This window comes from Peromyscus leucopus, chromosome 16_21 (genome assembly GCF_004664715.2).
Source record: "Peromyscus leucopus breed LL Stock chromosome 16_21, UCI_PerLeu_2.1, whole genome shotgun sequence".
Lineage (NCBI taxonomy): Eukaryota > Metazoa > Chordata > Mammalia > Rodentia > Cricetidae > Peromyscus > Peromyscus leucopus.
In genome coordinates, this window is record NC_051084.1 from 72149829 (window position 1) to 72162541 (window position 12713).

Below are 12713 nucleotides of genomic sequence, written 5' to 3' on the forward strand. Positions count from 1 at the left end.
TTGATGTTTTCTTGAAATTTCTCTGCACCTGTTAACATTTTCACACTGATCATGTAGAAAGAAGCTATGGGGATTTCAATAGGAAGCATTCACAATTTAAAAAGGTGGTATTCTATTACATTTAACTGTCCAGCCTAGCAGAAAACAAAATAGGATTATTTGAAGAGTTATTTTATATGAGAAGTCAGTATAACCAACAGGCTACTTCTTTCTTATGTAATTTTGGAAACAGGTGTACTTTTGTTAATAGATAAATAAGTCATATTTTTACTAAGACTCATTTTTCTTACTTATTCACTGAACTACACTACCAGTGTCTTCAAGGAAATGGAATAGCCTCCATAGACATTACATATTTCAGAAGCTAGGATAATTATAGCGATCTACATATTCATTAAATCTACAGAAGAACTGTGTCCAAGAAGACAGCCATTCGTTCAGATACAGAACACCCCTAAATATATGCATTTTAAAAGTTAAATTTCTTAGGCTATTTAAAATTAGTTTCTTGTAGCACACTCCTCTTGTAGTAGAAGGATTTTAACAAAAGGACACCACTGATCTGGTTTTTTTCCTACAGGAAAGAATGGGAAGAACTATTTGTAAACAACAATTACTTGGCAACAATAAGACAGAAGGGGATTAATGGGCAGCTGAGAAGCAGCAGGTTCCGCAGCATCTGCTGGAAGGTAAGAAGGAAATATTTATTTACAGTTTGTGGTAGCAAAGTATGAGCACATTATCTGATGCCCTGGAAGATTACCCACACAGGGATCACTGAAGTTTCTGGATATGTAACTTTTTTTTTTTTTTTTTTTTTTTTTTTTTTGCCATTTATGTTTTCCTTTCATAGGACATTTACCACTAAGGTTGAACCACCTGGGCAAGTGGAGCTAGTAAATAAATCCTTTGAAGTAACTTTCATTTCCCTTAATGGTGAACATTTCAGAGCAGTGCTATTAAATGACCCAGAGGAGGCTTTTCAGATGTTTTGAAGTTGGGCAGGAGAGTGGAGGGCAAGCTTGAAGTTTGAGCCTCTGTCATCTTGTCATTCTCCTTTTGTCTTACTAAAGAGCATATGGAAAGACTTAACATTCTTTTGTTAGAAACATAAAGTGGAGGGCAACCAGGAGAGTAGAAGGAAATTGGGTCGTTCTCCTTTGGAGAGAAGGGTCATTGGTTACCAAAAGTGGTAATGATGATCTGCAGTCATCATTTTAATTGCTTTGAAAAATTAGCCCATTTTGTTCTCTAAAATGAATGAATTTGGGTGTAGACTTGTTTTTTAAATGACCTCTATCAGTATTTTTAAGGCTGTCTGCATAATTTGAGATTGTAAAGTCTGTGCAAATCAAAACAATAAGATATACATGATGTATTATATAGTTCTAGATTTAATAATTTAGATTTAATAATGAAAATACATTTTTCTTTCTTTAGAGGCAGACAGGAGACCTGCTGTTAGAAAATGTGTATTCAAATATTAGTGCCCCACCCTCATTCCCCGTTGTTTAACTTTAAGTATATTTTGTTTCCTAAAAATAAACCTAAGTCTGGATTCACTTTATTAGTGTATTAAACTAAGTTAAATCAAATTTGTCATTTGAAGAATGTATTTTGATAAGCTGACTGCCAGTTCTAAATTACATTCTCTGCTGTTAAACTTGCAGCCTCACTTCTGTGCCTTCAGCCTTCAGCCCTCAGGCCACTGACTTGATGAAATCCTAGGGACTGCTTACCAGGTGTTGCCTGCAGTAACTTCCTGTCATTCCCAGGGAGATTAGATGTGAACTTCCATGTGCTTTCCTCCCTTTTTAGAATAAATTTTGAAGAAAGCTTATATCTATTTTGTAGTTTAACTTTTTAATTCTTGCTTTTAACCATTGATTATTTAGTTTTTGACTATTCTAATCATATTTTTATATATCCATGAACATATTATTGGGAATTGAAATGATTATATTGAATGGGACATGTCATGAATGGGGTCTTTCTTTAAATTTTCCAATGATCTTATTTAGCCTGGTTTTCATACTTAGTAGGATTCTTTTTTACAAAATTTTCTCTTTTTCTCCCCCCCAACAGCTCTTTCTTTGTGTTCTTCCTCAAGATAAAAGTCAATGGACAAGTAGAATTAAAGAACTAAGAGCATGGTATAGCAGTATTAAAGAAGTAGTAAGTAAAAAGTCAATGTAACTCATGCATTTATTTTTATGTGCTGACTTTAAAGTACTAGCCTCTGATCTTTTGATATATCTCTTTCTTTACCAGCATATCACTAATCCAAGGAAAGTTGTTGGCCAACAGGATCTGATGATCAACAATCCCCTTTCACAAGATGAAGGAGTAAAGTTCCTTTTTATTATGTTTGTTTGTTTTAAAATTATTTCATTTATTATATGTATGTGTGTTTTGCCTGCGTGTAATGTCTGTGTACCATGTGTGTGCCTGGTACCTTTGGAACCCAGAGGAGCATGGTAGATCCGCTGAAACTGGAATTATGGGTGATTATGAGCCACGATATGGGTGCTGGCAACCAAACAAAGTTCTCTGTATTAACAGCCAGGGCTCTTAACTACTGAGGCATCTCTCAAACCCTTTCTCTATTCTTGTTCCAGCCTTTTTCATTCCTTAAAAAAAAAAATGCTTTAATGATTTATGTCATCTGTATGGGGTAAGGGTACTTTATATGAAAATCCCTATGTAAACAATTTATTTCATGCCCTGTGTTTTCAGTATTCTAAATACTAACTACCTAAATCCTGATTTAGTGTATCTGTGTGTATACACACCCATAGAGGCCAGAGGTGGACGTGGTGTCCTGCTCTAGCATTCTTTGCCTTGTTCCCTTGAGACTAGGTCTCTCACTAAAGCTCAAGCTTGCTTTCAGCTAGACTGACTAGGATCCACCATCTCTGCTCCCCAGTGCTGGAGTTACAGCCACATAAGGCCATGCTCAGCTTTGTCCGTGGATGCTGAGGACTCCAACTCAGGTTCTCATGCTTGCATCTCACCTGCTGAGGTATCTACTCAGCACCTGTGGGCCTGTCTCTTAAAGGTGCTGCCGCCTCCCAACAGGCTAAGCCACTAAGCTTTCCACACTGCAGCCTTTGCGAGCTTTCAGGATCTACACCATAGCAATTTCTCTTGAGTTATCCACTGTACTCTAAATTAGTCCTTGCTTTTTAAATGTAGGAATGCTCTGTTTTTGAAAAGTGAATGTTAATTTTAGGTTGGCTGTTGTCTTCCAAAATATGTTTCATTATTATTATAAGTTTATATACTTGATTTTGACTTTAAACATATTGACATTAATACAAGCTGTGTTTCAGTGTAAAAACTGGCTACCTGTTTTCTTGGACTCTGTTTTCCTTGGTGGAAAATTTGCCAGAATTTGGCTAATTTAATTAAAAACATTAATCCATTAGAACACAGGGAAATAAATGGATTGTCTATTTGTCCCTGGCTAACTTTCAGTCTGAATAATTAACTGCTAATTACAGGCTTGTGTTCACATTCTAAGAATTTTTCATGTTCAGAATTAAATTAATTTCAGAGACTTGCCTCCAAGCCTGACCACCTTGGTTCAATCCCTGAGACATGTGTGTATGTGTGTCTATGGACGGGTGTGTGCGCCCACGCATGTACATGCATGCATACATGGGGAAGTGCAAGGGGTCTCATAAGAACTAAATGTAAAACAGAAGAGTGTCCCTGAGGATAGTGGTATCAGGGTTCCAATGGAGAGGGAAGCAGCTAAGGAACACCTTACAAGTGTCCACTTGACGGAACTGTCTAGAAGAGAGCAGCTCCCTGTGGTGACTCTGGAGTGGAGGACAGTTGGTACCTAACAGAGACTGTGTAACTTACCACTTGTTGCTGCTCTACACCTGTGTATTCAGCTGAGAAGAATACTTTCCCCCATTTTATAGATAGATTAGTATTTTTCTTTCTATAGTACCATAAGATACCAAATAATTTTTAGATGCTTGGTTTGTTCTTTTGTTTTTTTGAGAGAGAGCCCCATTACATGGCCTTGGCTAGACTGAAACTTGCTTGGGCTGGCCTCAAACAGATCTGCTTGCCTCTGCCTCCAGAATAAAGGGATTAAAGGTGTGTGCTACCTTACCCTCTCACTAAGTAATTTTTAGACTTTCCCCAAGTTTTTATTTTGAAAATGTAAATGCCTCTTAGACTAGACAACAGTAGTGGAAGTGCCCTTCATCCTACAGAGATGATGAAATTTCAAAAATGCATATAGGAAGGAAATGAAGAAAATTGTAAACTTTTGAATTAAACCAGATTTTAATAGAAATATTTCTGTCAGGTTTCCTATCTGAGAAATCTAAAGTGACAGCTATGAGAAGAATAAATTCAATCACTTAAATTGTTAAATTGAAGTCATAAAAGTCAAGTAATGTGAGATTGTTTTAATTAGGTTAATCTCATTTTTCCAGAGTCTTTGGAACAAGTTCTTTCAAGATAAAGAACTGCGATCCATGATTGAGCAAGATGTCAAAAGAACGTATGTAGAGCTGTGTTTTGTTCACTAATTTAAAATAATGCTACTTCTCTGTAATTTTAAGACAATATGAGATCCATAGAGGACCTTAATTGACTGCAATATTCTACTTGCTTAATGCAAAGTTATTTTCTTAAAGAAATTTTGATTCTACAGATTTTTGTCTTAAAGATTTCAAAATTTTCAAAATAAACTACACATCAACCAAAGAATGTTACCTTTATCAATTTCTGATAGTTCACGTTATTCTGAAAGGGTTGTGTTGTGTGATTATTTATATTGGTAATACTTGGTCAGCTTATCTCTGTGTGTACATTTGAATTGCCTTCCAACCAAATTACTCTGTACCCCCCTTCTTCATGTTTACTATGGTTATCCTTCTTTCTTTTCTCTGGGTGCTCTTCAGGTGTGTAAATAACCTGTTCTGTTACTCTATTCAGCATTCATATGGAAAAGCCACTTCTTTTTGCATAGTAAATGTCCTATCACTATTACAAATCAGACCTCATCTTTCTGCACTACCTGCTGTGAAATACTTGGGATTTGCCTCAGAGATGGAGTGTGAGTTCTAGGTAATGCATGTTACAGCTATGGTCAAATTACTCTGAATATCCTCCATATTGGTGTCCTTTTCTGTAAATGGAGATGATAGTAGTTACCTCACCAAGTTTTCATGGCTTGATTACTGAAGGTTGATTATCCCTCGCTAGAATTTCTTGGGAGCAGAGTATCATTTTGACTGTCTGTGTAGACTTTGCCAGTTAGTAATCCTTAATTCAAAAATCCCAAAATCTAAATGTTTCAAAATTCAAAACTTTTTGAATATTGATTCAGTACCCTCAAAGTTTTGGATTTTGGATTTTGAATTTAGGGATGCTCAGCCTGCATGCAGAGTAAAATAGTGATTTAAATAGCTTTGTGTTTCGGCTGTTATACAATGTTAGTAAAGTTAATCATTGTACTGCACTTACTGTGAAACCACAGGAGAGTGCATTAGAAATATGTAACGTTCTGCAGCTTTTACAGGGTTTTCCATTCTAATTCTGTCTATAACAATGTCAGGCCTCTAGCTTACTGACATTCAAATCTTTCTTGTATGTCCCAAAATACTGAAGAATCAGGTGACTTGAAATACTACCATATTACCTGCACTATTCAACAGATGGAATTTTCTGCTTTAAAAATGACAATAATTCAAAAAAATCAGGAGTTGAGAGATCAGCTAAACTGCAGCTAATATGTGAAATGGGAATTGTTTTCATTATCTTGAATCTCACAGTTAGTTCAGGAGTCACCCATTTTTTAAAATAAGCTCTTCTCAGAGGGCAGTGATTGGTCTCTGTAGTGCTTGTTTACCGAAACTAAAGCACCTTTGTATTAGCACATATGAGCCCCATAGAAAATATTGATTCTTTTGAAAATACAGAGTTAGGGTTACCATAGAAGGACTTTAGTAATCAATGTCAGAAAAACAGACTTCATGGTAATAAAACATAGAATTACATGTTACTATACAAATAGTAGTAGTATTTGGTTTGGGGTTTTTTGTTTGTTTGTTTGTTTGTTTGTTTGTTTTCAAAACAGAGTTTCTCTGTGTAGCTTTGGAGCCTGTCCTGGCAGTATTTGTGTTTTAAAAGTGTCAAAACTGTTACATCTCAGAGGAAGGATTTTAATTCATCTTTCTGTAAATATTAACTGGAAGTGGAGAAGTCATGGCACTGGTCTAGAACCACACACTAGACTAGTCCAGAGTAGTCAAAAAATATAAAATGAGAGAGGAGGATAAACTGTTATAAGCAACCCAAGTAAGACCTTGTTCATCATTTTGCTTACTTAGCTCAACTATTTCTCCCTGGCTATGTAAGAAACTGGTAGATCTTGGGAACTGTTTTTTTGTTTGTTTGTTTGGTTGGTTGGTTGGTTTTTTTTTGTTGTTGTTGTTGTTGTTTTTTAACTGTTGTGTTTTTTGTTTTGTTTTGTATTCTAGGGGTTTTTTTCCCCTCAAAAATATAAGATATGTGTATCAATACATATAGAGTTAATTTTTCTCTTGTTTTTTTTTTTTTTTTTTTTTTTCCCTTTTTTTTTTCTACTAGTATATTTGAAACTCAACTGTCTTGCCTTTACCTCCCAAGTGCTGCAATTAAAGGCATGAGCCACCATCCCTAGCTCCTGGTCATCGAAATGATCTCCATCATTTTCAATTGAATCTATAAAACTACGAGTAATGCAATGGAAGGAAAAAAAACCACAGATCAGAGATGTTTATACTTTGTTAAGTTGTTACTTAAGAATTTAGGGTTTCAAAAACATATATTGTGTCCTATGTTGCAGGACATTGGTGGATATGAGAGGTATGTGATCACAGGATTTATTTTTCTTGTGCTGAAAGGAAGAATCCTATCAGCACTTATAAACAGGGAGAGTTATCAGGGTGATAACACCTTTGGAGGAGTGAAGCAGAACAGTGAGTAGTTACTGAGAGAATAGCTCGAGCTATATTGGCTTTAGGGACAGTGATTGGAGAAGGCATCTCTGAAAAGAAGAAATTAGTACTGATATGTGGAGAACAAACCTTCATGACAACTCGTAGAGCTCTCACAGAGGAGTACTTCAGGCAGTGGGAACACCTGTTCAAAAATTCCCCCTGAAAATGAGTGTTGAGAGGAACCAGTGAAGTCGTGTATGGCTAGAACTAAGTAATTTAAAGAAGGAAATCTAAAAATATAGGAACCCCTACATAAACCATGCTTAAAACATAGGAACAGTTTGGATTCGTGTCTATTTGTAATGGGCAGCTGCTGGAAGATAATCCCGAGTCTTCAGAGGTAAAGGATGGTGGTGACTTAAACTGACGGGGCAGCATTAAAGATGGGAGCAAATAGCCTGACGGCACACAGACTCGGGTTACTATGTGTGTGTTTCTTACTCACTAGTACTGTTTAGTTATTACTGCTCTGCTTGGAGTTTTTAACCTCCTGTCTATAGGCTGTTGTTTAATTGTTCTCATTAGATGTATTTGGTATCTTTTCTACTCCAATCCATTCCATGTGCTCAGTCCCATCACTATTTATAATCCTACTGCTTTATAATCTAAAACTGTGGCCACAGAAAAATAGATTTGCCCAGTTTCTCTAACGCATATATAATTCCCTTTCACAGTGTTATTTCCTGTCATTACAACCAAGAACAGGTTGTACCTAGCATTCTACTTACCCACTGCTTGTTGTCAGGTCCCTGCTACTCACCATATCCATAACTCATTTCATGGACTTTCCCTTTGGATTTTTTAAGTGCCTATTTCGCATCTTGTTGAATTTTCCTGTAACTTTTATATGATATTTAACTTTGGTCTTACATTTATTTAAGTCTATCTCATATGCATTCACAACATTTTTACTAATCTCCAAGGTTCTCAGGCATGGTAGATACCAGAATAACTATGATATGTACCCAGTAAGAAGTTCAAGTCTAAGGGGAAAGCAGAAAAAAGAAATCAGAAGATCAGTTGGTGCCGTAGGGGAAGTGGTGTGTCCAAGACCTCTGCTGTTTGTCTAGTCTACTTCCCATCTTGTGGCTAGACCCAGACCCAGAGAAAGCTAAGAAAGGCCATTTTGTTGTGTTGGTGGAGGTTTTTGACTTAGGTTGGGTTATTATTATTATTATTATTATTATTATTATTATTATTATTATTGGTCTCAAGACACATTGCCAAATTGACACCCAATTTTTAAGGCCAGTGTTGCTGATAGTCAATGACAATCAGTGTTGCTTAACTCTCTCACTCTACTTCTTAATGTCTTTTCAGTCTTACAAGACACATTTAAAAAAATATACCTGAGTTTAAATAAGATAATTTGATTGTTGGATTTATTTGATCTGGATATTCACTGTGTTAAATAGTTTCCTCTTAAATTATTTTAATATCCATTTTAAGCCACAACTCAGTTTTTTACTTCAAGAGGTTTATATTCATTTCAAATTAATTGTTCCTTATCTCAGGCTAATGAAGTTGTAACTATCCTGATTTTTATTACAGAAACAAAGCCCTGATACAAGGTAAATCAAGGAATGTCCAGTCTTGCGAATTTCTTATTTAGAGTTTAAATTGTTCTGAAAAAAAAATGCCACATATTAATCAAAAGCTCCAATGTTAGCAGTTTTAAATTTTAACATTATTTAAAATAACTGAATTCAGGATGCAATAGCATTTTCATACTAGATGCCAAAGAAGTATGTTATTTGGTCTATCAAGGTCTATTCTAAAAATACACAACATCTATAATACCATTTGCAGATTAACATACTATGAGCTTTGCCAAATAGTCTCATCTTTTCGCTAGATATATTCTGTCTCCTAAAGTAGATGATTAGAGTTCTTTGAGTTAGTGTTTTTCTTTTAACTTCAGCCATATTTAAAATTTGCCTGTTTGCCTGTAGGATTTGCTGGTCATTATTTTTAACTTTTGGTCTTTTTTATTCTCAGTAATTACTAACATTTCAGATAGTTTGTTTCCTATGTGAGACTATGTGAAGCAGTTAGTCATTTTCACTTTTTTTGAAAGATGGAATATTTTTATTTTAGAGCTTGCTCTTTTTTATAATTTACATATAGACCAAATAAAATTTTGTATCCTCGCTTAAAAAAATATCATTTACCATTTTGAGGACTAATTAATGATTGTAAAATTCTCTTTTAAACTGCAGATATGTACTAGTCACTTGGTTAGAAACCATGTATCAGTGACTAAGGTAATTTTGATTAAAATTTTAAAATTAAGTCTCATTTACATTAATTGCATATGAGTCTTAACAGCTATGGACAGACCTATGTAGACTGTTTCTAACTTTGCAGAAGGTTCTGTTGAACAGTACTATATAGATAATTGTTATTTTATTGTGCAGTATAGTATATGAATATGCTTTAGGTTTTATTCATACTGGATAAGTAAGTGGCATATGCTGATATTTGCATTGTTTTCTCTTCCCCTGAGAAATCTCCAATTTTTATAATATGTAAGACTTACATAAGTTTTGGTCAAGTGTAATTAATTCCCTATTGCATTGTGATACGCTGATAGCAAGTAGATCATTGTTGGAAAATCCTGATATATTAGTGCTATCCAATCGATTTTACATAACTAATTTATTTAATTATTATTCTTTTAAATATGAAGTCTACCTTCGCCTTCACTCCCTTCTCTGCAGAAGTACTCCCAGAATGTCCTAACTGTTGGAATATTTTACACAGTTTCCTTAGAATCTATTTTTTATTTAAATTAAAAACAAATTCCTCTGGGGAAAGGGGGATTTTACAAGCAATTTCAAAGCAGAATTGATTTTGGTGTGTGTTAATGCAGACAATCTGCCCAGTGTTAAAATGTTACAGGGGAAAAAAATACAAGCTGCCGCATTCATGTGATCACACCAAAATAGCAGCTTGTATTTATATTTTCAGTCTCCTTGAGGTGGACTGCAGGCACACATGAATGAAGAGATGTGCTTTGTGTTGTGATTTGATTTAACGCAGACAAAGTACACGCTTGTGCATTCACGACCAGCCCTCACATATGCACTTGTTCACAGCCGAGAAAGTGAAAACTACAACACAAGCCGCTCTCCACGAGTTGTCGGCAACCTGTGTGTGTGTTTTTTCAATATTAAAGGGGGAGAAAACAGATTTTCAGGAATAGAAAAAACAGTTCCTCTGTCCAATGGCCCACAGTCCTTCTCATTTCACACTTAAGGTAGAAACAAAATAATTATTATTGTTGCATACATAACTTAGAATTATGTATTTTCCCATACTGCTGTTGTTTTTGTTCCTCTTATTGAAAATAGATGTTCTTTTCCTCAGATAATATTTCCTGATTACAGTTTCCCCTCCCTCTGCTCCTAGCCGTTCCTCCCACCCAGATCCACCCCTTCCTGTCTCTCATTAGAAAACAAACAGGCTTATAAGAGACAATAATAAAATAAATAAAATAAAAACTAACACATTGGAACTGAACAAAACTAACAGAAGGAATAGAGCCCAGGAGAAGGCACAGAAACAGAGACCCACTTGTTCACACACTCATACACCACATAAAAACAGTGAACTGGAAGCCAGAATATCTATGCAAAGGACCTGGTGCAGGCCCTGAGCATCCTGCCTCAGTCTCCTTGAGTCCATATGAGCTTTGATGTTGTTGATTTATTTTTTTCTTAGTGTCTGCCTTCCCCTGTTCCCTGATTCCTGAGGGAAGGGATATCCTTTGATAGAGACATCTCATTTAGGGCTGAGTGTTACAAGGTGTCTCATTCCCTGCTTAATGTCTGGCTGTGGCTCTCTGTATTTGTTCCCATCTGCTGTAGGGGGAAGCTTCTTCAATGATGGCCGAGCAAGGCAAAGATCTGAGTACAGCAGAATGTCATTAAGAGTTCTTTTATTGCTCTGTGTTCTTTTGAACAGTAGTATCTGGTTTTGTCCTAGGTCCCTTGTTGTTGGTAGTTTTTTCTCTTTGACTCTTCATAGGGGCCTGCCACCCAGCTCCCAAGTAAATCCCAAGTAAATAATTGGAGGCTTATTCCTAATTATGAATGCCTGGTCTTAGTTTGGCTTGGTTTTTGCCAGCTTTTCTTAACTTTAAATTAACCTTTTGTCTCTGGGCTTTTCCTGTTCTCTTAATTCTGTAAATCTCACTCTTACTCCATGGCTTGCTGTGTAGCTGGTTGCCTGGCTCCTGGTGTCCTCCTCTTTCTCTGGCTACTTCCTTCTTCCTTTCTTCATCTCTTTTCTTCTTCCTTCTCCTCCCAGATTTCTCCTATATATTCTCTCTGCCTGCCAGCCCAGGCTCTCTCTCTCCTGCCTTGCTATTGGCTGTTCAGTTCTTTATTAGACCATCAGGTGTTTCAGGCAGGTAAAGTAACACAGGTTCACAGAGTTAAACAAATGCTACATAAACAAAAGTAACACTTTTTGTTGTATTGAAATAATACAATACAATATTAGTGTTGAAATAATACAATAATAGCATCGGAATAATATTCTACAACAGTCCCCAGGCTAGTCTCAAGGCAGTGTTGGGTATGGAATCATTCTCATGAAAGGGCCTTCTGTCAATCAGATATTGGTTGGTCACTCCCACAGCTTTTTGCCACCATTACACTAGCACATCTTGCAGGCAGATCACCATTGTCAATCAGAATTTATCTGGCTTGGTGTTTACACTTCTCTTTTCTCAGCATACAGAATACCTTCCTGTAACAAAGACACTAGAATGTAGTCGTGAAGGCTGTAGTAGGCACCAGCTAGACTTCTCCATGTTTAATGAATTGTATAGGTGTTGTCTTCACCAATGTGGCCTTGCTGTCAATTTGTTGACAGTAGTCTCCTGTCTTGGCAACAGCCTAGCACCCACATGACAATTCCCAGCACCCATGGCAATTCACAGCTGTCTGTAACTCCAGTTCCAGGGATCTGACACCCTCATACAGACTATACATACAGGCAAAACACCAGTGCACATAAAATAAGAACAAATCATTTAAAAAGGATTTCAATACTTATTGAATAAGTATGGAGAAAGTGAATAACTTTGTCTTGTTCCCAACTTTAGAATTGCTTATGTTTCTCTCCATTTAAATTGATGTTGGCTATGGGCTTGCTGTAAACTGCCTTTATCATGTTTAGGTATGTCCCCTCAATTCCTAATCTCTCTAACTATTACCACAAAAGGATGTTGTATTTTTTCAAAGGTCTTTTCTACATCTAATGAGATGACCATGGTTTTTTTTCCTTTCAGTTTGTTTTTCGGTGGATTCCATTTATTAATTTACATATGTTAAACCATTCCTGCATCTCTGGGATGAAGCCTACTTAGGAGTCTGTCAGTGTAACAAGTTTTCTAAAACATCCAAGCAGATCTCAACTTGAAGCTACCTTGAGGCATCATCAGGAATCATGATTTGAATTTCTCTTGAAAATACTTTGTTCGGCCGGGCGTTGGTGGCGCACGCCTTTAATCCCAGCACTCGGGAGGTAGAGCCAGTCGGATCTCTGTGAGTTCGAGGCCAGCCTGGGCTACCAAGTGAGCTTCAGGAAAGGCGCAAAGCTACACAGAGAAACCCTGTCTCGAAAACAAAAACAAAAAATGCTTTCTTCGGTTTAAACTGAAATAAAGTCTGTATTTCCAATTTTGACACAATA

At 36.3% G+C, this 12713-nt stretch overlaps 1 protein-coding gene across 19 annotated transcripts in view; it reads left to right on the forward strand.

Moving 5' to 3' along the window:
• Tbc1d5 (TBC1 domain family member 5) overlaps positions 1-12713 on the forward strand; it is a 451848-nt gene that overhangs the window by 248748 nt on the left and 190387 nt on the right. For 18 of the 19 annotated variants that reach the window (XM_037199956.1, XM_037199955.1, XM_037199959.1 and 15 more), the window contains 4 exons: positions 581-689; positions 2086-2175; positions 2272-2346; positions 4458-4525. In XM_037199956.1, the coding sequence (XP_037055851.1) occupies positions 581-689; positions 2086-2175; positions 2272-2346; positions 4458-4525 (342 nt within the window). Of the gene's footprint in view, positions 1-580; positions 690-2085; positions 2176-2271; positions 2347-4457; positions 4526-9255; positions 9275-12713 lie in introns of those variants that run through there. The other variant, XM_028882526.2, reaches the window with a different exon arrangement.